At 48.1% G+C, this 27,857-nt stretch overlaps 1 protein-coding gene across 2 annotated transcripts in view; it reads right to left on the bottom strand.

Annotated features, from left to right (window-relative positions):
• The window catches only part of LOC140736282 (DENN domain-containing protein 3-like), a 132,428-nt gene that overhangs the window by 21,951 nt on the left and 82,620 nt on the right, over nt 1–27,857 (bottom strand). For both annotated transcript variants that reach the window (XM_073062241.1, XM_073062242.1), the window contains exons 10-14: nt 27,692–27,847; nt 27,268–27,364; nt 23,158–23,261; nt 17,892–18,052; nt 9,003–9,530 (exon numbers count right to left, since the gene is read on the bottom strand). In XM_073062241.1, the coding sequence (XP_072918342.1) occupies nt 9,003–9,530; nt 17,892–18,052; nt 23,158–23,261; nt 27,268–27,364; nt 27,692–27,847 (1,046 nt within the window). The remainder of the gene's footprint in view (nt 1–9,002; nt 9,531–17,891; nt 18,053–23,157; nt 23,262–27,267; nt 27,365–27,691; nt 27,848–27,857) is intronic.

Raw genomic sequence — 27,857 nt, 5'->3', positions numbered from 1 at the left:
ACTAACCAGACGGTAATGTCTGATGTGAGGATGCCAGTGTAGAATCACACCAGGATGTTGTGGGGAAGATGGAATCACTAACCAGACGGTAATGTCTGATGTGAGGATGCCAGTGTAGAATCACACCAGGATGTTGTGGGGAAGATGGAATCAGTAACCAGACGGTAATGTCTGATGTGAGGACGCCAGTGTAGAATCACACCAGGATGTTGTGGGGAAGATGGAATCAGTAACCAGACGGTAATGTCTGATGTGAGGACGCCAGTGTAGAATCACACCAGGATGTTGTGGGGAAGATGGAATCAGTAACCAGACGGTAATGTCTGATGTGAGGACGCCAGTGTAGAATCACACCAGGATGTTGTGGGGAAGAAGGAATCAGTAACCAGACGGTAATGTCTTATGTGAGGACGCCAGTGTAGAATCACACCAGGGTGTTGTGGGGAAGATGGAATCAGTAACCAGACGGTAATGTCTGATGTGAGGACGCCAGTGTAGAATCACACCAGGGTGTTGTGGGGAAGATGGAATCAGTAACCAGCCGGTAATGTCTGATGTGAGGACGCCAGTGTGGAATCACACCAGGATGTTGTGGGGAAGATGGAATCAGTAGCCAGACGGTAATGTCTGATGTGAGGATGCCAGTGTAGAATCACACCAGGGTGTTGTGGGGAAGATGGAATCAGTAACCAGACGGTAATGTCTGATGTGAGGATGCCAGTGTAGAATCACACCAGGATGTTGTGGGGAAGATGGAATCAGTAACCAGACAGTAATGTCTGATGTGAGGACGCCAGTGTAGAATCACACCAGGATGTTGTGGGGAAGATGGAATCAGTAACCAGACGGTAATGTCTGATGTGAGGATACTGTCTGTGACGCCAGTGTAGAATCACACCAGGATGTTGTGGGGAAGATGGACTCAATAACCAGACGGTAATGCCTGATGTGAGGATACTGTCTGTGACGCCAGTGTAGAATCACACCAGGATGTTGTGGGGAAGATGGACTCAATAACCAGACAGTAATGTCTGATGTGAGGATGCCAGTGTAGAATCACACCAGAATGTGCAGTAAAATACAGAGAGGTACTCACCCACTTGTCCTTATCAGTCAAGGCACTGAGTTCAAGAGTCACCTTGGTAGGTCAAATGCAAAGAGACAGTACACTGTTACAGTGTTGATGAGGAGAGGGATCTTGGATTCCAGGTTGATAGGGTGGTTAAGATAGCATATGGTATGCTTGCTTTTATTAATCGAGGCATTGAGTTGAGTTGTATTGCAGCTTTATGAAACTCTGGTTAGGTCTCATCTGGAGTATTGAGTACAGTTCTGGTTGTCCCATCACAGGGAGGATGTTAAGGCTTTGGAGAAACTGCAGAAGAGATTTGCCTGGATTAGAGAGCATTGTTCTAATGAGAGGTTGGACAAATTGGATTGTAGTTTCTGGAGCAATGGCAGCCGAGGGGAGGTCTAATAGAGGTTTGTAAGTCTGAGAGACAGAGAAAGAGAGTGCACAGCTGGCATTTTTATCCCAGGGGTGAAATGTTTCATACCAGAGGGAATGCATTTAAGGTGAGGGGGGTAATTTCAAAGGAGATGTGAGGGGATAGTGGAGGCAGATACTATAGAGGTGTTTAAGAGGCTCTGAGATAGACACATGGATGTGCTGAGAGGGGAGTGATACGGACAGTGGGCAAGCAGAAGCGATGAGGTATCATTAGCTGATTTAGATCAGGACATTGCAGGCTGAATGGTCAGTTTCTATGCTGTACGGTGCATGTTGTAAACTCTACCAGAGGAGAAAGAAGCCATTCAGTCCACCAGGGTTTTCACAGCTTTCTGCCCTGGGTCACAGGGACACAGGAGGACGCTGCCCCTCAAACCTATTACACAGGAACAGAACAAGGCCAGATGGTGCAATCATGAATGTACGTTAAAATTGTTTCCTCCACAAATTACTGCCCTCACCTCCATGGGAGAACTCATGTTCCCCAATATTCACACCATGTTCGGGGTGAGGGATCTGACCACCTCCCCCTCCCCACCTTTATGTGTGAGAGGAAGCTTCCCTGACCACACAGACAGACTGCTTGGAGGCTAATCTTCTTCCCCCAGGTCTAGGCTCCGTCACCACCCAGCACGGGAGACAGTCCCTCTCTCTCTGGCCAATCCTCTATTGAGGAAGACAGCTGAAGTAAAAACAGGATGTGCGATGAATTGCCAACAGGTCAGAGAGCAGCAATGAGGAAAGGACCAACTTCTCACTCTTCCACTCCTGAAGGAGTCACCAACATGAAAAGTAAGCTCAGCTTCTTTCCCCAAGGATGCTGCCTGACCTGCTGAGTATCACCTTCACCTTTTGCTTTCAGTGCCTGACTGTTTGACAGCAGTGAGCAGCATCATTCACCAGACACAGGAGACATTCCCCAATCCTTTACAGAGCAGAGATCAAGAGCAAGCTCTGCTCAGTTTGAGGGGAAACTTTTCCACCCTGTGGAAAGGGGTGCGAGAGGAAGTGGCTAAGGGTATTAGACCATAAAATATAGGAGCAGAATTAGGCCACTTGGCCCATCGAGTCTGCTCTCCCCTTCTGCCATGGCTGATTTATTATCCATTTCAACCTTACTCTCCTGCCTCCCCCCCCCCGTAACCTTTGACACCCTGATTAATCAGGATCCTATCAACCTTCACTTTAAATATACCAATGACTTGGCCTCCAATGCCAACTTTGGCAATGAATTCCACAAACTCACCACCCTCTGGCAAAAGACATTCCTCCACATCTCTGTTCTAAAGAGACATCCCTCTGTTCTGAAGCTGTGTCCTCTGATATGAGACTCCATCGACCTCCCTGGTGTTAGGGAAAATGGTGGACACCAGCCGCAAACCCTGTCACCTCTCTCCCTGCTTGGAACAGGCTGCTGCTCTAGATGCATCCAACGGTTTTTGTTCGCCAAGTGCCAGCAGGACATTTACAGTAAACGGTACACAAACTCAGCAGGTCAGGCAGCATTGATGAAATGAATGAACAGTCAACGTTTCAGGCTGAGACCCTTTGGGGTGAGGGGTTTATGAAATTACGAGAAGTTGCAGAGATCGATGTAAAGCCTCTCAGGTTGGAGGCTACCCAGATGGAATGAGGTGTGGCCTCCCCCCCACCCATTTCTTTTCCAACCCTTGGCCCAAAAAGTTGAATGTTTATTCCCTTCCATAGATGCTGCCTGATGTGCTGGGTTCCTCCAGCATTTTGTGTGTGTTTCTCAAGATTTCCATTAGGGTCAGGGTGTGTGGATGGACACAGGCACCCAGTTTATGGTCCCTGACACAGGCGGATAGAGCAGCAAAGGGTTTTCTGCACAATTACCCTCACGTACTGAGGCTGGGAGGTGGGAGCCCCATTGCCATTGTACAAAGCGCTGGTCAGACTGCATTAGGGGCACAGTGTGGTTAAAGAGAGGGAGAGGCTCTGGAATTACGCTGACAGCATCTGTGCCTGAGCCCTGGACCCGCTGGTTCCACCAGTAGAATGGACGACCTAACTAGTCTCCAACCTGATGGCATGAACATTGATTCCACTGACTTCTGGCTATTTTTCCCTTTCCCCCTTCCCCCTTTTCATTTCCCACTCTGGCCTCTTACCTCTGCCCCTCACCTGTGATCATCTCCCCCTGGTGTGCCCCTCCCATGGTCAACCCTCCTCTCCTATCAGATTCCTCCCTCTCCAGCTTTACCTTTTTCATCCATCACCTCCCAGCTTTATACTTCACCCCCCTCCCATCCATCTGGCTTCGCCTATCAACCTATCATCATCCAGCTTGTTCTCCTCAACCCCCCCCCCCCAACCCTCTTATCTCTTCCAACCCACTTCCTTTCTCTGCTTGAAATGTTGGCTTTTTATTCCTCTCCATAGATGCTGCCTGACCTTCTGAGTTCCTGCAGCACTTTGTGTGTGTTGCTCTGGATTTCCAGCAAATGCTGGATCTCTAGTGCTGGAACTGTGAAAGGGACATCTGTCTGTCCCTAGCTCAGACCCCATCAATAGCACTGGCAGTGAGGTGAGAGAAAATCTTCTCCCCCCCACCAGCCAAGACATCCCCTCCCTGCCCCAGTGACACTTCCTCCCAACATGCACTGCTGATGTGTTGACAAGACCAGTGGCCATAGGGTGCATAGCAGGATCCCACAAACATCAATGATTGGTGGCTGGTAGCAGGAAAGAATATGGGGAGGGGATTGGGAAGGAATCTTGGAGTAGAGGTAATGGACGGAGAGGAAGGGGCACTGGGAGCAAGGATGGAGGGGCAGGCGGACAAGGAAGGGGGGGCCACAGTGAAGGACAGCAGAGGGACAATGGAGCTGAGGGAGAGAAATATGGGGAGGGCCTCAAGGGGGCAGAAGGAAGGGGCAAGTAGAGGGAGGGGCTTCATCCAGATTCAGGACATCGGATGTGTTCCTGGGGAACATTCTTCATGGAGAATGAGGAGAGGTCACACAGACAGGGAAGAAGAGAGGGAGTGGTTATAAGGAGAGGGAGAGAGAGGTAAGTGAGGAGAGGAGGGAGAGGTCACACTGAGAGGGAGGGGACGAGAGAGAGGGAAGAGAGGTCACACTGAGAGGGAGGGGACGAGAGGGAAGAGAGGTCACACGGAGAGGGAGTAGTAGAAGTAGATGGAGGAGAGGTCACATGGAGAGGAAGGAGGGGAGGTCAAATGGAGAGGGAGGAGGGAGGGAGAGATCACATGGTAAAGTGTGATGAACCCCTTGGTTTATCTTGCCGTGGACTGTTATTACTAAGAGAGAGAGGGGCGGAACTATTTGACTCTGCAGCTTGTTTTGATTTAAGCAAGGACTCTCACTCACACACAGTCAGTCGCAGTGGGAGTCGGACAATGGAAGGAAGCCAGTGACTAAGGGGTCACTGGTTGGAACTTTCGAGTGCCCACAAGGGTGGGTTGAGCATTGACCCAGCACATCGATAAGTGGCTATCCTGTTGTGTGATTGGGGCAACCTTGTGGAATCTACATATGTGTTAACCCTTTCCTGGGTGGTAGTTCCCTTTGAAGACGGTACCCCTGTGATAAGCCACTATTGGTGATAATTCGTAAATGGATTTGGAACGACGATGGATAATACCTACAGTGATTGTTATCCTGTTTTACCACCGTGGAACCTGTGGAATACGACATAAATGCCTTCTCTCAACATTCACCCTGGATTACAAATATCTCTCTCACATCATTTAATCCGTGGATGAACTGAACTTTCATATCTTACCATCTCAAGATTATAAGCCTAGTGTCCCTGAGCTCAAGAGTTTGGAAGTTATACTTACACATATGTATACTCATAACACTGTTCACTTTTGATTTTTTTTGTTTAAGTCGCTATATTAAGTAGATACTAATAAAGATAGTGGTTTTAACATCAAAACCAGACCAGACGTGGTCTATTGCTGCTGGTTCATTTAAACCATTACAGGTACGTAAGCGAGGTTGAAGAGGAGAGAGAGGGAGGAGAGCAGGATGAGGTCACAGGGAGGAGGAGGAAGAAGTCATGTGGAGAGGGAATGGAGGGACAGGTCACGGAGAGGAAGAGGAGAAGGGAGAGGTCACATGGAGAGGGAGTGGAGGGACAGGTCACATGGAGCTGGACAAGAGAAGGAACAGGTCAGTCAGAGAGGAAGAAGAGGTAACACGGAGAGAGAGGGAGAGGTCACACACAGAGGCACAGAGAGGTCGGCAGCTCTGGCTTTACAGGAGTTTGCTGACACTTTATTTTATTTTATTTTTTTCTTTTCCTTTGTGGATTTTCCCCGTTTGGGTGTCTCTGCACGGAGTGAAAGAACAGATGGCCAATCAGTGCTGAGTCCATCTTCAGCATGTCCTGTTTCTGGTGACTGAAGCATATTGCTCTCGAATAGTCCCCCCACCTCGTGATTGTGGCACTCTCACCCTCGAGTGTTACATCCCCAGTGATCAAGGCAGATCACCCTTGAGTATTCCACCCCCCTTGATCGAGGCCCCCTCACCGTTGAGTGTTACATCCCCAGTGACTGAGGTGCATTGTCCTTGAGTATCCTAATCCTGGTGATCGAGGCACCATCACCCTCAAGTGTTACACCCCCGGTGAATGAGGCACATCGCCTTCCCCCCACAGTGATCGAGGCACCTTACTCCAAATGTCCGGCCTGGTGATTGAGACAACCTCATCCTCGAGTGACCTCTCCATAGACAGCCTGTGATCAGGCTACACCTACACCCCTAGCCCTCCCTCCCCCAATGGAGTGAACACAGGGCAAAAGGACAAACAGACGCACCCCTGACTATATTGAGATTTTATAAGACCATAAAGCATTGGAGCAGAATTGGGCCCCTGGGCCCATCGAGTCTGCTCTGATCCATTATTCCTCTAAACCCTATTCTTCTGCCTTCTCCCCATAACCCTTGGACACCCTTATTAATCAGGAACCTATCAACCTCTATTTTAAGTAGTCCCAATGACTTGGCCTCCCCACTTGCCTGTGGCGATGAATTTTACAGATTCATCACCCTCTGGCTGAAGAAATACCTTCTCATCTCTGTTCTAAATGGACATCACTCTATACCGGGGTTCCTAACCTTTTTTATGCCGCAAACCCCCACCATTAACCAAGGGGTCCTTGAACCCCAGGTTGGGATCCCCGATCTGTTCTGTGGTTGTGTTCTCTGGTCCTAGACTCTCTCCGCATCCACTCTATCTAGGCTTTTCAATAGCTTATAGGTTTCAGTGAGATCCCCCCCCCCCATTCCAGCAGGTACAGAGCCATCAAGCGCTCCTCATACATTAACCCTTTCATTCCTGGAATTACTCTCATTGAAACACATAGAAAACCTACCACACAATACAGGCCCTTCAGCCCATAATGCTGTGCCAAACATGTACTTACTTTGGAAATTACCCAGGGTTACATATAGCCCTCTATTTTTCTAAGCTCCATGTACCTATCCAGGAGTCTCTTAAAAGACCCTATCATATCCACTTCCACCACTGTCACCAGCAGCCCATTCCACGCACTCACCACTCTCTGCGTAAAAAATTTATCCGACATCTCCTCTGTATCTACTTCCAAGCACCTTAAAACTGTGCCCTCTCCTGTTAGCTATTTCAGCCCTGGGAAAAAGCCTCTATCCACATGATCAATGCCTCTCATCATCTTATACACCTCTATCAGGTCACCTCATCCTTTGTCACTTCAAGGAGAAAAGGCCAAGTTCACTCAACCTATTCTCATGGGGCATGCTCCCCAATCCAGGCAACATCCTTGTAAATCTCCTCTGCACCCTTTCTATGGTTTCCATATCCTTCCTGTAGTGAGGCGGTCAGAACTGAGCACAGTACTTCAAGTGGGGTCTGACCAGGGTCCTATACAGTTGCAACATTACCTCTCTGCTCTTAAACTCAATCCCACGATTGATGAAGGCCAATGCACCATATACCTTCTTAACAACAGAGTCAACCTGCTCAGCAGCTTTGAGTGTCCTTTGGACTCGGATCCCAAGATCCCTCTGATCCTCCACACTGCCAGAGTCTTACCATTAATACTATATTCTGCCATCATATCTGACCTACCAAAATGAACCACTTTACACTTACCTGGGTTGAACATCTTGTCACTTCTCAGCCCATTTTTGCATCCTGTCGCTGTCCCGCTGTAACCTCTGACATCCCTCCACACTATCCACAACACCCCCAAGTCTCGAAACATCCTCTGGATCCTCTACAACACCAGTACATCTCTCCTTAAATAAGGGGCCCAAAACTGTTCACAATACTGGTCTGACCAATGTCTTAAAAAGCCTCAGCATCTCATCGTTGTTCTTACAATTTAGTCCACTCAAAATAAATTTAACATTTCATTTGCCTTCATCACTATTCAAACTGCAAGTTAACTTTTTGGGAAACCTGCACAAGGATTTCCAAATCCCTTTGCACCTCTGAATTTTGAATTTTCTGTGTTTAAAAAATATAGTTGATGTGGCGAGGGTGTTTCCTATGGTGGGAGAGTCTAAGATGAGCAGACACAGCCTCAGAATAGAGGGGCGTCCTTTTAGAATGGAGAAGGGGAGGAATTTCCTTAGCCAGTGAATGGTGAATCTATGGAATTCTTAGCCACAGGCAGCTGTGGAGGCCAAATATTTATGTATATTTAAGGCAGAGGTTGATAGATTCTTCATTGATCAGGGCATGAAGAGATACCTGGAGAAGGCAAGAGATTAGGACTGAGAGGAAAATTGGATAAGCCATGATGAAATGGCAGAGTAGAATTGATAGGCTAAATGGCCCTACTCTGTTCCTATATCTTACGGTCTTATCTGCCACTTCTTTGCCCATTTTCTCAATCTGTCTAAGTTCTGCTTTCTCAACACTACCTGTCCCTCCACCTATCTTCACATTATCCGCAAACTTGGCCACAAAGCCATCAATTCTTTCATCCAACTCTTTGACATATAATGTGAAAAGAAGCAGACCCAACACCAACCCCTGCAGCACACCATGAGTCACCAGCCTACACCTTGGTTTACTTTATCATGTGCCTCCAAGTACCCTGAAACCTCATCCTTAATAAGGAACTCCAACATCTTCCCAACATATATAGGCTAACTGGCCTATAATTTCCTCTCTTCTGCTTCTTTCCCTTCTGAAGAGTGGACTGACATTTGCAATTTTCCAGTCGTCCGGAACTATTCCAGAACCTAGTGATTCTTGAAAGATCATTACTAACCTCTTCAACCAACGCGAGGGTGTAGTCCATCTGATCCCAGTGATTTATCTACCTTCACAGCTTCCAACATTCCAAGCACCTTCTCTTTACTAATAGCAGCTACACTCACTTCTCTCTCGACACTCTTGAATATCTGGCACACTGCTAGTGTCTTCCACAGTGAAGACTAATGTGAAATACTTATTTAGCTTGTCTGCCACTTCTTTGTTCCACAACACTACGTCTCCAGTGACTTACCATCGGAAAGGATTTTGAAGAGAGTGTTGATGGTGCTGGGGTTGCTGACAAGACCAGCGGCCTGGATGTGGACAGCGAAGTCCTGCTCGTTGAGAGGGACACGGGGCAGCTCAAAGTCCTTGACGCTCTGCTCGGGCTGCGCCCGGTCCCAGTGTTTCTCCATGATATCGTGAAGCAGACCCTGCAGTTCCTCAGTCTCCTGCACGCCACGCAGCTCCTCCGCACTCATCTGCTCCAGTGTCTGTTTTACCAGCTCCAGTGGGAAGGCATTCATGTCGATCTTCTCCAGGTTCTGGAAGTCCAACAGGGCCTGGAGGCACTGCCCCTGGGCCAGCCGGACGATGCCCCTCAGGTACAGGCAGACAGCCAGCGTCTCCGTGTCCTCGCTGGCTGTCTGCTCCATGTATCTGGATATCTGGACAACCAGCGTGGTGTAGTAATGTGAGACACTGAGGGATTCCAGTGGGTCACTGGGGAAGGGAGGCAGCTGAAGACTCTGGAGTGACAGCTTCTCCTTGGCTTTTCCTCCTGTGAGGCAATGAAAGGATGATTAGAAAGCAAGATTCTGACTTCTACCCCCTTCCTTTCCAGTCCTGGTGAATGTTTTGACACACATGCTGCCTGACCTGCTGAGTTCCTCCAGCATTCTGTGTGTGTTGCTCTGGATTTCCAGCATCTGCAGAATCTCGTGTTTATTAAAGATCAGCTTTATTTGTCATATTTCCATCGAAACATACACTGAAATGGGTCAACACCAACACCGTTTGAGGATGTGCTGGGAGCAACCACAAGTGTCGCCCTGCTTCTGGCATCAACATAGCTTGTGCACAACTGAACACCTTTGGCATCTGGAGTGTCCAGAGGAAAGCTGTGCGATCCCAGGGAGATCAAACAAACTCCTTGTGGACATCAGTGGAACTGAACCTGGGTCACTGCTGCTGTGGCAGGCCATGTTGGTGCCGGCAGCCTGGCGACACTTACGGGTGCCTGCAGCACAATCTTTGGACTGTGTTGGTTGTTCATACAAAAGATACATTCATTGTACGTTTCAATGTTCCAGTGTACATGTAGCAAATAAGGTTGATCTTTAAAGCCTTACTCTGACCACTGCCCTACTCACACTATTAAAAATACAGAATCAGGTTTATTATCATCAGCATGTGATCTGAAATTTGTTAACAGCAGCAGCAGTTCAATGCTGATAACTCAGAAGAGGAGAAAACACAATAACAATAAATAAATAAATTACAGTATATGTATATTGAATTTATTATTTGGGAACACTTCTCAGATCTGCGTGTTATCCTTTCATGGCTTTACCAACACAGCAAGGATCAGACGCAACCAGACCAGCCTCCGACAGGCCATTCAGTCCATCAAATGCACTGAAACAAGAAACTGCAGAGCGTAGTGTGCTCAACCCATCATCAGTACTTCCCCCCCCCCCCCCCCCCAACCATCAGTCAAACCTACAGGAGGCACTACCTCAAGTGGGCCACATCCATCATCAAAGACCCCCACCATTTGGGCCACACTACCCTCTGGCAGTTCTCATCGGGCAGGAGGTACAGAAACCTGAAGTCCCACACCACCAGGTTCAGGAACAGCTACTTCCCTTCAACCATTTGGTTCTTGAACCAAACAGCACAACCCTGATCACCACCTCAAGGCAACAACACTCTGACCAGTGTAAAAACTCTGCATTAAAGGACAGGTACATGGAGCTTAGAAAAATAGAGGGCTATGGGTAACCCTAGGTCATTTCTAAGGTACAGCTTTGTGGGCCAAATGACCTATATTGTGCTGTAGGTTTTCTATGCTTCTATGGCTTCTTGTTTGGATCAAATTTTGTCCCTTCTTGAAAATCGTGTGTATAGTTGATGTTTTTCGTGTGAGTGTTGCTTCTCTGATGCTCTGTGATGCTGCTCTCAGGGGCACTTGTGAACATGACAGTGAGCTCCACTTGCACATTGACACGTTAACATGCACCGTGATACTTTACTCCGCTGCTGGTTAATTCCTTTAGCAATACACTGCAGAATAGACCCTTCAGGCCCTTTGAGCCATGCTGCCCCAGCAACGGCACAATACTGATTAACCATAACAACTTACAATGATCTATTAACCTACTCCATATGTCTTTGGAGTGAGCATCTTTTGTCTCTGCCCACGATCTAGGCATCCCTCTGGGAAACTGCTTATCCTCCAAATTTCCAATGCATGATGGGATGGTGTAGCGGGAGTTTCCCCCTGTGTTTGACCATGGGCATGGGTGATGGGACAGTGAAGGGGGAGCTTAACTCTGTGTCTGTCCACAGGAGTGTGTGACTGGATAGTGTGGAGGGAGCTTCACTTTGTGTCTGACTCCAGGAGTGTGTGATGGAATGGTGTGGAGGGAACTTCACTCTGTGTCTGACTCCAGGAGTGTGTGACGGGTCGACATGGAGGGAGCTTCAGTCTGTGTCTGACCCCAGGAATGTGTGAGGGATGGTGCATTAACCATAATTAGGTTAATTAGGGAAGGATCATAAGTTAATGAAGCAGAATTAGGGCATTCAGCCATTGAGTCTGCTCTGCTATTCCATCATGGCTGATCCCAGATCCCACTCAACCCCAAACATCTGCCTTCTCGCCGTATCCTTTGATGCCCCAATCAATCAGGAAACTATCAACTTCCACCTTAAATGTACTTACAGATTTGGCCTCCACTGCAGTCTAGAAACGTCAAAACATGGAAAACCTACAGCACAATACAGGCCCTTTGGTCCACAAAGCTATGCTGAACATGTCCCTACCTTAGAACTATCTAGGTTTTACACATTGCCCTCTATTCTTCTAAGCTCCATGTAGCCATCCAGGAGTCTCTTAGAAGACCCTATCGTTTCCACCTCCACCCCCGTCGCCGGCAGCCCATTCCACGCACTCACCACTCTCTGCGTAAAAAATTTACCCGACATCTCCTCTGTATCTACTTCCAAGCACCTTAAAACTGTGCCCTCTCCTGTTAGCTATTTCAGCCCTGGGAAAAAGCCTCTATCCACATGATCAATGCCTCTCATCATCTTATACACCTCTATCAGGTCACCTCATCCTTTGTCGCTTCAAGGAGAAAAGGCCAAGTTCACTCAACCTATTCTCATGGGGCATGCTCCCCAATCCAGGCAACATCCTTGTAAATCTCCATCTGCACCCTTTCTGTGGTTTCCATGTCTTTCCTGTAGTAAGGCAACCAGAATTGAGCACAGTACTCTAAGTGGGGTATCAGGGTCCTTTAGAGCTGCAACATTACCTCTCGGCTCTTAAACTCAAACCCATAATTGATGAAGGCCAATACACCATACGCCTTCTTAACCACAAAGTCAACCTGTGTAGCTGCTTTGAGTGTCCTATGGACTCGGACCCCAAGATCCCTCTGATCTTCCACACTGCCACGAGTCTTACCATTAATACTATATTCTGCCATCATATTTGACCTACCAAAATGAACCGCCTCATATTTATCTGGGCTGAACTCCATCTGCCAGTTCTCTTCCCAGTTTTGCATCCTATCAATGTCCCGCTGTAACCTCTGACAGCCCTCCACACAATCCACAACACCCCCAACTTTGTGTCATCAGCAAACTTACTAACCCATCCCTCCACTTCCTCATCCAGGTCATTTATAAAAATCACAAAGAGTAGGGGTCCCAGAACAGATCCCTGAGGGACTCCACAGGTCACCGGCCTCCATGCAGAATATGATCCGTCTACAAACACTCATTGCCTTCTGTGGGCAAGCCAGTCCTGAATCCATAAAGCAAGGTCCCCTTGGATCCCATGCCTCCTTACTTTCTCAATAAACCTTGCATGGGGTACCTTATCAAATGCCTTGCTAAAATCCATATACACTACATCTATGGCTCTACCTTTATCAATGTGTTTAGTAACATCCTCAAAAAATTCAATCAGGCTTGTAAGGCACGACCTGCCCTTGACAAAGCCATGCTGACTATTCCTAATCATATTATACCTCTCCAAATGTTCATAAATCCTGCCTCTCAGGATCTTCTCCAATGGCAGAACATTCCACAGATTTGCTACACTCTGGCTAAAAAAATTCTTCCTTACCTTGTTTCTGAAAGGTCGCCCCTCAATTTTGAGGCTGTGCCCTCTAGTTCTGGATACCCCCACTATAGGAAAGATCCTCTCCACGTCCACCCTATCTAGTCCTTTCAGAATTCAGTAGGTTTCAATGAAATACCCCTTCATTCTCCTAAATTCCAGCTCCTCATATATTAACCCCTTCATTCCCGGAATAATCCTCATGAACCTCCTCTGGATTATCTCTAATGACAACACATCCTTTCTAAGATATGGGGCCTAAAACTGTTGACAATACTCCCAAGTGCAGCCTGACTAGTCTCTTAAAAAGCCATTACTTTATCAATGCCAGTATCTTTCCTGTAATGGGACGGTGTGGAGGGAGCTTCACTGTGTCTGACCCTGGGAGCGGGAGTGTGTGATGGGATAGTGTAGACTGAGATTCACTCTATGTCTGACTCTGGGAGTGCGTGATGGAATGGTGTGGTGGGAGATGCTTTCAGTATCTGACCATGAGAATGTGTGATGGAATGGTGTGGTGGGAGTTTCACTTTGTGTCTGACCCTGGGAGCATGTGATGGAATGGCGTAGAGGGAGCTTCTCACAGTGTCTGACCATAAGAGTGTGATGGGATGATGTGGTAGGAGTTTCACTTTGTGTCTGAACCCGGGTGTGTGTGCGTTTGAGAGTGAGAGAGTGTGAAAGCGTGAGAGAGTGTGAGAGATAGAGAGTGTGAAAGTGTGAGAGAAAGTGAGAGAGAGAGTGAGAGTGAAAGAGAGAGAGAACAAACGAACGGTGCGGAGGTAGCTTCACTTTGTGTCTGACTCAGTTGTGTGCAATGGGATAGTGTGGAGTGAGATTTACTCTTTGTTTGACACCAGGAATATGTGATGAGGTGGTGTGGAGGGACTATCACTCTGTATCTGACCCCAGGAGTATGTTATGGGACGGTGTGAGGCAGCTTCACTCTGTGACTGACCCTTTTGTTTTTACAAAATGTCTTTATTATAAATTCAGTGCTACAATATATACAAACCAGTGGCTAACACAATTGCTAGACTAACAACATTAAACTAAAATGTTTCCATCTCTGTCAATGATGGCAATAATCCCCTGTGGAGCCTACCGGTCCCGGAACGCCTTTATGGTCACCGTAGACTCTGCGTGTTCCTTCTAAATAATTACCTGGTCACAGACATACCCCCTACATATTACCAGGCAGTCAGCCCAGACAGATCCCTCTGATATCAGCTTCCAAGACCCAAGGATGGCTGTTTTCACCAGCCCAGGAGCAAGCTGACAAGGACATCCTCATCCCTCCAACACCCCTCCTTACTGGATGACTGTATATAAATAGGGTGGGGCTAAAGTGTAACCAGAAGGTGAGGAACAGCCCTTGCAGATATGCGAAAAGGGGCTGCAGGCCTTGCACACTCCATGTACACAGGGTACATGGTCTCCTCCAGCCCGCAGACGTGACAAACTGGGGAGGTTTGTGTACAAACTAAGGAACTTGTTACAGGGTACTGCTTTATGCAGCAGCCCCCACCCCAGATTCCCAAGATACATGGGAAGAACTCCCTCATAAAGGGACTTTCTTTGGGGATTCCCCCTTACCTCGGCCTGGAACAATATCTCAGACTTCTACAATTTCTGGCTGGAAGTTAGAACTAAGGTGGCTCTTGTAGACCCCTCCCTGCCACTCTAGGAGCCAAGTGGACTCATCTCCTGGGATGGTATGAATTTCCTGTAGGAAACTCATCGCATGTCTGCCATCCCCGAGGACTGAGATATTATTAAACCCCTACTACCATTCGCATTTAGACCAGCTATGGTGAGCTTCATATCTGCAGTACACTAGGTCTCTGCACCAGTAACCTTCCCAGTGAGAGCGGAGGCACCTTCAACCACATTTTCCCGAAAAAAGAAGCTCGAGTGGTACCAATGTCACCCTGTGACCTGCCATTGCCATTCCCCAAAGGAGTGAGGCTGCTTCCCACTCTGATGTCCCTCACCAGGTCATCCAGGAAGGATTTAAGTTGTCGCCTGTCATTCCCACTCACAGAATTCCTCTTCCCCTTCTCTTTCCATCAGAGGATGTCACACCAGGACCTCACCAGCCTCAGCATGTTAGACTAGAGTAAGGAGGCTAGTTTCAGCCAATGCTTTGCACCCTCAGAGGTGAGAATAAACTCTCTGATCTCCTCAACAGGGATCAATGGGGACTTCTTAGGAGGGGTAAGGATGTCCATCATCTCACTATGAAATGGGTCTCCCTCCACCCTCTCACTACACAAAGCCCCCATCTTCTTCCCCGTGTGTACTAGCAGAAGGCAGCACTTCTAACCCACACTTGACAGCTCATACCCACTGACTCCACCTTCTCATCAGCCCTACCCCCACTCCACCCCAAGATCAACAAGGGAGGGATCATCCCTCTCCTCAGGAGCCAGGCATGAGGTGGACCCCGACAACGGCGGATCTAGGGCTCTGTTGGGAGCCTGATCCTGATATCAGACAGGCTGGCCGGTGCTTTGCCGACGTTAATCTAGTGCACTTGCCTCTAGGGAGGCACTAACTAATAAGTCCTGGTTGGAGGGCTCCAGGGCTGTCTCAGTTGCTAGAACAGGGGCAACGCCACTTTCGACCACATCTTTCTGCACACACACTCCTCATACCACAGGGTTAGTGGCTACATCTGGGGATTCGGGTTTAGGACCGACCTCCACCTGGATTCCCACGCCCCAGTGACCACCGCCCCCCCCCCCCCCTCCCCAGTACATCCTCAGCCATCTTCGGAGAAGAGCTCCTTCTCTTATTTAGGATAGATTAGCACATAGGTGCAGCGACACTCTCTGCTTCCATCACCCCATCCACCTGCGCACTTCCCTGAGCCCCCCGCTGAACATCAGGACAGTAGGCTCCTAAGGAACAGGACACAGGAGTGGGTGTGAGCTCTGCGTTCTCAGAGGCCTTCTTCCTAGGGTGTTTGGATTTCTTCTTTGCCTTCCTGCCCAGCAGAGGCTTCTCTCCATTCCCTGTCATACCTTCTCTGCACGTAGCCTCAAGTTCCCTCACCCGAACCACAGGGGAGGGGCAGCTGGGGCACTGGTGCCAAAGGTAATCTCCTTGGGTCCTGTATTGGGACAGTCCCTCCAAAACGCTCACCTCATGGCACACATTGCAATGTGGACACTCACCTGCTTGAACAGATGGCACTGGAAAGAGGGTGCACCTCTTAAATTTGTGTCTTATGGCAGTGTTCTCTGACTTTACTTGTCTCAAGACATGGGGAGGGAGGGCGAGTCGGGGAGGTGGGAGGGGAGGGCGAGGTGGGGAGGGAGGGCCTCATTGGGAATGAAAGGCCTGACATGCCCGAGGATGATTCATTGCATCAGAGCTCTCACCAGCTCTGCCTGTAAAAAGACGCCTTTGACCGAGATCCATCTATTGAGAGCCTGGTGAACCAGTTCATCATTCCCCAGATAAAACATCCATTCCTGAACTCTTTCAAGTTACTGCCCTCCTTAACCAAGTCCTCCATGGCCTCCGTGCACTGTTTAAGAGTTATTCAAGGGCGCAAAATACATTGCACCACGTGTTTATCCTCTACCAACTGTAACAGGGTGTTGTCCAAGGGTGGAGAGCTAGCCACCTTTGCATAACTCCCCAAGGTCTGCAACTCCCAGGAGACTGGTCAAGCATGGTGGTACTATGTCTGAAGTGAGAGACAACGGTGCAACGGTGCTGATGATAAAGAACTGCAGCAAGTTGAGTTCCCGGATGGAAAGTTTGGAACTTTCCAGAGTTCGCCGGCTTCTGTGGTGTCAGCAAATCCCATTGGTCCCAAGAAGCCAAAACAAATTAGACGGTTCAGACTCCCTTAAACAGCTGGAATGGACAGGAATCATCCCTTGCTGGGGCTGGAGAAAGGTGGCCAGCACTCGACAGTACCTTTTTGGCATGGCGCCAGAAATTCTAATGCCAGGAAAGGCTTTGTCAGTCCCAAAGAATTCCCAAACAAGACATCCAAAATGCTCTGACACCCAACGGGAAACACAACAACACAGGAAGAAGTGATGCTGTCCCAATATTAGTGGGAGAACAGCTGTATTTCTCTCCTTGCTTTCAAAGCAAAACGGCCAGCGGCCACAGCAACAAGCTACGGAGTTAACTGCCACCAACTAACAGAGACAAAGTTGGGAGTAAACCTCTGAAGGAGCCTCCACACAAAACAGCCACCAACTCAGATGTCCAAGAGACTCGCCATCTCTCTTTCAAAGTATCTCACCAAGTTTATGCAGCAATTTTTCCTCAGTTTCCTGTGATGGGATAGGGTCTTTTAAGAGACTCTTAGATAGGTACATGGAGCTTAGAAAAATAGAGGGCTATGTGGTAGGGAAATTCTAGGCAGTTTCTAGAGTAGGTTATATGGTTAGCACAACATTGTGGGCCGAAGGGCCTGTACTGTGCTGTAGATTTTCTTCGTTTCTGTTTCTCCCAGCTCGATCAGAACAGCTTCACTCAGGGTCTGATCTAGGGACTGTATGATAGGACTGTGTGGAAGGAGCTTCATTCTGTATCTGACCACGGGAGTGTGTGATGGGACTGTATGGAGGGAGAATTACTGCTTGTTGGAACCTGGTAATGTGTGATGGGGGTCTGTGGAGGGAGATTTACTCCATGCCTGACCCTGGGAATGTGTGATGGGGGTCTCTGGAGGAAGACCCCTGTGTCTATGCCATGCTGACATACTCTCTGAATGAACAGTCTGTGATGCTGTTGCCTTAGCATAATTACAGTACATACCTGCAGTCCGGTTGGGTTTGTTGGGGCTGATTAGTGTCAGCAGTTCAGCCGAGTTTGAGTTTTGCAAACTCATGCTCCAAGTCTTGTCTCTGCTTTTCCTCAGGGAGTTGGAGCTGAGGGTATTTGATGAACGAGGCACTGTTGCTACCCTTGAGCTTATCCTGAGAACATTTGGACAGGTTGGTTAGTGGAACTGATTTCTCAAGTGCTGCTTCACGCTTCACTCGGGGTATCAGGGAACCCAACTGTTCAAAACTTAGAGTTCCTCTGAGATTGTGAGTGTGAGGTGTGTGTGAGTGACGTGTGTGTGCGAGTGTGTATATGTGTGTGGTGTGTGTACATGTATGTTATGTATGTGTGTGTGTGCATGTATGTATGCGTGTATGTCTGTGTGTATATGTGTGTGTGAGAGAGAGGATGGGTGGGAGGAACGGGTCTTGTTTTGCTGTTTTCTTACTTGTCGTGTTCCATTTTGGTCGAACATCGTGAGCATGGTATGTTGGCATTAGAATCTGTGATGACACTTGTAGGCTGCCCCCTGCACATCCCTGGGTGTGTTGGTTGTTGACACAAATGACACATTTGACTGCATGTTTCTATGTGCTGGTGATAAATAGATCTGAACCAAAGATTTAAGGGTTAACAGTTTAATTGGCCATGTGAGTAACTGAGTGACATGCGCTCGTTGGGCTGGAAGCACCTGCTAAAGTGCTGTATCTCGAAATAAAAATAACATAAAGTTTAGGCCATTTGGCCCATTGATTCCATGTTGGTTCTGTCCCTCAGCTCTGGATATCCTCCCCTTTCTTATATATACCCAGAAGAGAATCAGTCTCCACATCTGTTCTCCAGGGTACAACCAAACCTTGCAGTATCAACAGCAAACACTGCCTGTCTCAGAATTCTTCCTCCCCAGTCACGTCCACTCTCCACCCCAACCTCTCCCTCCCCCCATCATTTCTTGCCCCCTCCTCCATTAAGGGAATCATCTCTGGGATGACCTCAATCCTCCCCCACCATACCTACTGTTCCATTCCAAGGGGTGGCTGAACCTGGCTCATCACTGACCTTCATGTGTCTGTCAATGGAAGTCCGTGATTTGTTACACACTTTCTCTGCTGATCTAAATCACTTAGACCATGAAACACTGACACACACAGTTCCTATAAGAAGCATTCACTCCCACCCTGGAAGTTTTCAAGTTTCACATCATTGAATCACAGTGGATTGAATTTGGCTTTTTTTGACACTGATCAACAGAAAAAGTCTCTTCTGTGTCAAAGTGAAAGCAGATCTCTACAAAGTGATCTAAATTAGTCAAAAATATAAAACACAAAATAATTGATTGCACAAGTATTCACCCCCCCCCCCTTTAATATGACACATCAAATCATCACTGGTGCAGCCAACTGGGTTTAGAAGTCCCATAATTAGTGAAATGGAGATCACTTGTGTGCAGTCAAGGTTTTTCAATTGATTGTAGTAAAAATACACCTGAATCTGGAAGGCCCAACTGCTGGTGAGTCAGTATCCTGGCAAAAGCTACACCATGAAGACAAAAGAACACTCTAAGCAACTGTGTAAAAAGATTATTGAAAAGCACAAGTCAGGAGATGGATACAAGAAAATTTCCAAGTCACTGAATATCCCTTGGAGTACAGTTGTCAATCATCAAGAAATGGAAAGAACATGGCACAGCTGTAAATCTGCCTAGAGCAGGCCGTCCTCAAAAACTAAGTGACCGTGCGAGAAGGGGACGAGTGAGGGAGGCCACCAAGAGATCTATGACAACTCTGGAGGAGTTACAAGTTTCAGTGGCTGAGATGAGAGAGACTGCACATACCCAGGTGCTTCACCAGTTGCAGCTTTATGGGAGTGTGGCGAAGAGAAAGACACTATTGAAATCTTGGCTAGAGTTTGCCAGAAGGCATGTGGGAGACTCTGAAGTCAGCTGGAAGAAGGCGCTATGGTTTGATAAAACAAAAATTGAGCTTTTTGGCCATCAGACTAAGCACTATGTTTGGCATAAGCTAAACACTGCACATCATCAAAAACACACCATCCCTGTCATGAAACACGGTGATGGCTGCATCATGCTGTGGGGATGCTTCACTGCAGCAGGTCCTGGAAGGCTTGTGAAGGTAGAGGGTAAAATGAATGCAGCAAAATACAGGGAAATCCTGGAGGAAAACCTGATGCAGTCTGCAAGAGAATTGCGATTTGAGAGATTTGTTTTCCAGCAAGACAGTGACCCCAAGCATAAAGCCAAAGTTACAGAGGAATGGCTTAACAACAAAGTTAATGTCCTGGAGTGGCCAAGTCAGAGTCCAAAACTCAACTCAACTGAGAATTCGTGACTGGACTTGAAAAGGGCTGTTCACTCACAATCCCCAGGCAATCTGATGAGCTTCAGCAGTTTTTGTAAAGAAGAATGGGGAAAAATTGCAGTGTTTAGATGTGCAAAGCTGATAGAGACCTATTCACACATACTCAAGGCTATAATTGCTGTGAAAGGTGCATCTTCCTAAATACTGGCTGGAAGGGGGTGAATACTTATGCAAACAATTATTTTGTGATTTGTATTTGTAATGAATTTAGATCACTTTGTAGAGATCTGTTTTCACTTTGGCATGAAAGTCTTTTTCTGTTGATCAGTGTCAAAAAAGCCAAATTGAATCCACTGTGATTCAATGTTGTAAAACAATAAAACATGAAAACCTCCGGGGTGAATACATTTTATTGGCACTGTTGGAGCAGAATTCGCCCATTTGGCCCATCGAGTTTGCTCTGCCATTCCATCATGGCTGGTTTACTATCCCTCTCAACCCCATTCTCCTGCCTTGTCTCTGTAACCTTTAACACCCAGACTAACCAAGAACCTATCAACCTTCACTTTAAATATACTCATTGACTTGGCTTGCTCAGTCATCTGTGGAAATGAATTCCACAAATTCACCACATGCTGGCTCTGAAAATTCCTAATTTCTGTTCTAAAGGGATGTCCCTCTGTTCTGAGGCTTCCCTATTATAGGAAACATCCTCTCTACTTCCACTCTATCTAGACCTTTCAATATTCGATAGGTTTCATTCCCAAAATCATTCCCACGAAGAGCCTCTGGACCCTCTCCAATGGCAACACATCTTTTCTGTGATAAGAGGCCCAAAACTTCTCACAGTATTCCAAGTGAGGCCTCACCAGCGTGTTATAAAGTCTCAATGTTACTTCCTTGCTTTTAAATTCTAGTCCTCTTGAAATGAATGCTAACATTGCATTTGCCTTCTGCACCACTGCCTCAACCTGCAAGTTAACCTTCAGAGAATCCTGCCGGAGGATTCCTTAGTCTCTTTGTGCCTCTGATTTTTGAATTTTCTCCCCATTTAGAAAAAAGTCTATGCCTTTATCCTTCTTCTAATAATTTCTCCTCAAATGTGTCCTAAAGGGATATCCTTGCTTTCTGAGGCAGTGTGCTTTGCTCCTAGACTCTCCACACCGAGAGACATCCTCTCAAAGTCCACTTGACCCAGATCTCTCAGATGCCTGCACACTAAGCCCTTGTTAGGATGATGCCCTCTGTGTTTATATAGGGACCCGGTGTTGCAGCTGCTGCTCCCATCCTTCCCTCTGCACCCTTGGACACATCCCGTCTGGGCTAGGTGACGGCTCCAGTTTATTGAGGTAGTTCCTGCCTATCAGTTCCCATCCTTCCCATCGTCTGCATCCGTTGCCTTTACGTTCTTACTTCCAGTTCCACGTAAACACGCAATGAATCTGTACCCCTTCTCCATGTCTGCGAGGACAGGCACTCCTTTTGTCTGCCCCTTCTCACAGAAGGGGATGCCCTCTGCTTGCTGTGACTCTGACTTCCCTCTTCCACTAAGTGACCGCATTTGACAAGGTGCCCCACGAGAGACTCATCCAGAAAGTCATGAGACATGGGATCAGTGGAACCTTGGCTGTTTGGATAAAAAATTGGCTTACAGGAAGAAAGCAGAGGGTAGTAGTGGAAGGAAGGTATTCTGCCTGAAGGTCGGTGATTAGTGGAGTGCCACAGGGATCTGTCCTGGGACCCTACTCTTCATGATTTTTATAAATGACCTGGATGAAGAGGCGGAAGGATGGGTGAGTAAGTTTGCGGATGACACGAAGATTGGAGGAGTTGTGGATGGAGCTGTAGGTTGTTGAAGGTTACAAGACAGGATGCAGAGTTGGGCAGAAAAGTGGCAGGTGGAGTTCAATCCGGATAAGTGTGAGGTGATGCATTTTGGAAGGACAAACCAGAAGGCTGAGTACAGGGTTAATGGTCGGTTACTTAAGAGTGTGGATGAACAGAGGGATCTTGGGGTTTAAATCCATACATCCCTCAAGGTCACTGCACAGGTTGATAGGGTAGTTAAGAAGGCCTACAGGATACTAGGCTTCATTAATAGGGGGGTTGAGTTCAAGAATAGAGAGGTCATGTTGCAACTCTACAAATCTCTGGTGAGACCACACTTAGAGTATTGTGTTCAGTTCTGGTCACCTCACTATAGGAAGGATGTGGAAGCTATGGAGAGGGTGCAGAGGAGATCTACCAGGATGTTGCCTGGATTGGAAAACAAGTCTTATGAGGCAAGGTTTGCAGAGCTGGGACTTTTCTCTTTGGAGTGTAGAAGGATGAGAGGGGACTTTATAGAGGTCTACAAGATTATGAGAGGCATAGATAGGGTGGATAGCCAGTACCTGTTTCCCAGGGCACGAATAGCGAACACCAGAGGGCATATGTACAAAGTTAAGGGAGGGAAGTTTAGGGGAGACATCAGGGGTAAGTTTTTTTTTTACACAGAGGGTTGTGGGTACCTGGAATGACTTGCCAGGGATGGTGGTGGAGGCTAAAACATTAGGGGTATTTAAGAGCCTCTTGGACAGGCAGATGGATGAAAGAAAAATAAAGGGTTACGGGGTAGTGTGGGTTTAGTACTTTTTTTAAGGAATATATGGGCCAGCATAACATCGAGGGCTGAAAGGCCTGTACTGTGCTGTAGTATTCTAGTGTCTAGTATCTGTGCACAACACTCCAGCTCTGACTGGACACGACTTCCAAGTGACTTCCTGGATAGCGGCATGAGGTAATAATTCATTAAGTGCTGGGCCAACATTGGGCCTGTGTCTCTGTGCTGGAGTCTGGAAGCCCACAAACCCAGCCACACCTCACTCAGTCCCCAGCCTAAGGCACATGAACAAGAGCTGATCGTACCCACGCCCCTTCCCTCCTCACCAACCGGGTACCTGACTATCTGGGAACGTGTCGACAGTTCCCACCGGCTGAAAGTGTCCATCTTCTGGTTCAGTCGGGCCTTCAGGAAGCAGTGGAAGAGGTCAGTCTTCAGAAGCTACCCAAGGTGAGAGATCAGTGACACCAATCAGAGGCAGCAGGACTGTTAGGCACACTCTCCGGCAGCAGGTCACCAGTACACCCATACACACACCCACCCCATCTGGGGAAGACTATGGGAAAGTCCATGAAGATCACAGGAACCTGACCCTGGTACACCCAACCCAACCCTGAACCCCAAACTGACCACTAACCTCTAATCCCGTCCTAATCCCAGCCCAAACGCAATCTGAAAACTACACTCACCCCAAATATTAAACCAAACTACAGTGACCTCAACACATAATTCTAATCCCAAACCACAATCACCCAACTCAACTCTCAACCTCAAACCCAACACTAAAAGCCAAGATACCCACAAGGCGAGAGAGAACCAGCAAGTTAAACCCAAGCTGGGTGCACAGTAAACAAGTCACCACTAAACACAGTGACAGGGTGGAGTGATACTGAATCCCCATTATACACTGTCAATTTAACCCATGCAATCCCAGGCATACAGATACAAAATTAAGACGGGTGTAAATTTAAAGTAGGGAAGTTGAACCTTTGAGATAAAGCCTGAATACTGGACCTCAGAACAACTTACTCCCCAAATGGTCAAAATAAAGCCAAGCAATGAGGTCTAAAATACCCATAACACGCAGAATTACATGCTTCTCATTATTTTGGTCCATGGGATAAACGCAAGCCGGGCCTGATCAACCCTGGCTGGGTCGCCTGGGTGAGGATATCTAATGACTAAAGACCCAAAACACCTAATGATCCGAGGATGCATTACAGGTGATGTATCCCAGTGTACACCTAGTTCGTTAAACCAAGTGGTGTTGGACCACGATAATAATAGGCATAGGCCAGATTAAAGTTGTTCCCTGATACTACCCTATCCACCATAGTACCTCATACCTCACCACACCAAACTCCACAACTTTATCTCTCCCAGCCCCACTTATACATCTGCCATTCCTACCCTCAAACCTAATCCTAAGATCCAAGGGGCAAACACCGATTAACCCTGGCACACATCCACAAACCTTCAGCCACTACACTACCCTATCACCAAAGCCCCACATACCTTACCACACTAAACTCCACAACCTTATCTCTCCCAGCCCCACTTATACATCCACCAGCCCTACCCGCAAACTGATCCTAAAGTCCAAGGGAGCAAACACTCCCACTAACCGTAGGCACACCCCGATTAACCCTGGCCACACCCCCACAAACCCAATGACTTGTATAAGGAGGAGTGAGATCCAATAAAGGCAAGTGTTGGACCTGGTTAATGAAGGTGTGGGTCAGATCAAAGCAGCATGGTTGCATGACACTGAATCTTGAGTGACGAGATCAAGAAGCACAAGAGGAATGATTCTCCCACAGCCCGTGTGCTCTCAATCTAACCTCTAACTCCGTCCTAATCCCAGCCCAAACACAATCTGCAGACTAAACTCACCCAAACCCCACCCAATCTCAAACCTCAGCCCACACTAAACCCCAACATTCAACCAAACAACAGTGACACCAACACTGAACACCAATTCCCATCCCAAATCACACTCACCCCAAACAGTATCTCTAATCCCTACCACAATCTCAAACTCCAGCCTTTAACCCCTGCCCACACTAAACCCAAATATTCAACCAAACCACATTCACCCCAACCAAACCCCAGCTCTAATGCCAACCCTTAACACAGTCCATATCCCAACCCAAACCCAACCTGCAAACCACACTCACCCAAAACCCACCCAATCTTAAACCCCAGCCCGCACTACACCCAAACATTCAACCAAACTTCAGTAACCCCAACCTCTAACCCAATCCCGTCACACTCACCCCGAACAAAACCACAAACCACATTCACCCTGATCAAATACCCAAACCACATTCACCCCGATCAAATTCCCAAACACACTCACCCCGATCAAATCCCCAAACCACACTCACCCCGATCAAATACCCAAACCACACTCACCCCGATCAAATACCCAAACCACACTCACCCCGATCAAATCCCCAAACCACACTCACCCCGATCAAATACCCAAACCACACTCACCCCGATCAAATACCCAAACCACTCTCACCCCGATCAAATAACCAAACCATACTCACCCCGATCAAATACCCAAACCACACTCACCCCGATCAAATACCCAAACCACACTCACCCCGATCAAATCCCCAAACCACACTCACCCCGATCAAATACCCAAACCACACTCACCCCGATCAAATACCCAAACCACTCTCACCCCGATCAAATAACCAAACCATACTCACCCCGATCAAATACCCAAACCACACTCACCCCGATCAAATACCCAAACCACACTCACCCCGATCAAATCCCCAAACCACTCACCCCGATCAAATCCCCAAACCACTCACCCCGATCAAATCCCCAAACCACACTCACCCCGATCAAATCCCCAAACCACTCACCCCGATCAAATCCCCAAACCACTCACCCCGATCAAATCCCCAAACCACACTCACCCCGATCAAATCCCCAAACCACACTCACCCCGATCAAATCCCCAAACCACTCACCCCGATCAAATCCCCAAACCACTCACCCCGATCAAATCCCCAAACCACACTCACCCCGATCAAATCCCCAAACCACACTCACCCCGATCAAATCCCCAAACCACTCAGCCCGATCAAATACCCAAACCACACTCACCCCGATCAAATACCCAAACCACTCTCACCCCGATCAAATCCCCAAACCATTCACCCCGATCAAATCCCCAAATCACTCACCCCGATCAAATCCCCAAACCACTCACCCCGATCAAATCCCCAAATCACTCACCCCGATCAAATCCCCAAACCACTCACCCCGATCAAATCCCCAAACCACACTCACCCCGATCAAATCCCCAAACCACACTCACCCCGATCAAATCCCCAAACCACTCACCCCGATCAAATCCCCAAACCACACTCATCCCAATCAAATCCCCAAACCACACTCACCCCGATCAAATCCCCAAACCACACTCACCCCGATCAAATCCCCAAACCACTCACCCCGACCAAATCCCCAAAACATACTCACCCCAATCAAATCCCCAAACCACACTCATCCCAATCAAATCCCCAAACTACTCACCCCAATCAAATCCCCAAACCACACTCACCCCAATGAAATACCCAAACCACTCACCCCAAACCACACTCAGCCCAATGAAATACCCAAACCACTCACCCCAATCAAATCCCCAAATCACTCACCCCGATCAAATCCCCAAACCACTCACCCCGATCAAATCCCCAAACCACACTCACCCCGATCAAATCCCCAAACCACACTCACCCCGATCAAATCCCCAAACCACTCACCCCGATCAAATCCCCAAACCACACTCATCCCAATCAAATCCCCAAACCACACTCACCCCGATCAAATCCCCAAACCACACTCACCCCGATCAAATCCCCAAACCACTCACCCCGACCAAATCCCCAAAACATACTCACCCCAATCAAATCCCCAAACCACACTCATCCCAATCAAATCCCCAAACTACTCACCCCAATCAAATCCCCAAACCACACTCACCCCAATGAAATACCCAAACCACTCACCCCAAACCACACTCAGCCCAATGAAATACCCAAACCACTCACCCCAATCAAATCCCCAAACCACACTCACCCCAATGAAATACCCAAACCACTCACCCCAAACCACACTCACCCCAATGAAATACCCAAACCACTCACTCCAAACCACACTCACCCCAATCAAATCCCCAAACCACACTCACCCCAATCAAATCCCCAAACCACACTCATCCGAATCAAATCCTCAAACCACACTCACCCAACCAAATCCCACCTCCAATGTCAACCCCTAAACTGGTCATAAGCCCAGCCCAAACCCAAACCACACTCTCATTGGCTCCCGAGGGATCATTCAAACCATGAGGCATCGCAGGTGACAGAGGCACCTTGGTGCCATTATGGGGGGACAGTGTTGAGACACTGTTACTCACACTGATGTAGAAGGGTTGGGCAGCTGGCTCCCTTGTGTCCAGGAACTCCTTCTTGATAAACACACGATGCTTGATGTTCAGGTGTTTCGGGACGTCCCTGGGAAAAGACAGGCAGACATCTTCAGTAAACCTTGGTCAGTGGAGCAGAAAGCCGGAGTTGGATGGAGAGCTGGAATTGAGCCAGGGAGATGGCGGGGTTGGAGACAGGGGGATGGGCAAGGAGAGGCAGGAATACTGTTGGTGGGGCAGGGAGACGGACGGGGGTGGGGGCATGGAACATGGAACCAAACCACACAAACCACATCCCTTTGCTCTCCTTCTGGAATTTGCAGATACATGGACGAGTTTGAGCCTTCCCTCCTGCCCACACTCGTCTCTCCCCTCTCCCTCTCCTACTCGCCACCCTCCCAGAACAGGATCTGACCTCAGCAGGCTCCCGATGAGCTGCAGGAAGATGTGGAGGATCGTCTGGTTGAGCCGGAGTCGGCGGAGATGCTCCCTCTCTCGGGCGGATGCCAGGCTGGTGCAGGAAGCCAGGTGCGACAGTGCGAGTTCCGTCTTCACCGGGAGCTCTCGGGCGCTGCGACACA

Source organism: Hemitrygon akajei, chromosome 11 (genome assembly GCF_048418815.1).
Source record: "Hemitrygon akajei chromosome 11, sHemAka1.3, whole genome shotgun sequence".
Classification (NCBI taxonomy): Eukaryota; Metazoa; Chordata; class Chondrichthyes; order Myliobatiformes; family Dasyatidae; genus Hemitrygon; species Hemitrygon akajei.
The sequence above is the reverse complement of the archived record's forward strand: the minus strand, read 5'-3'. Positions and strand labels throughout refer to the sequence as shown.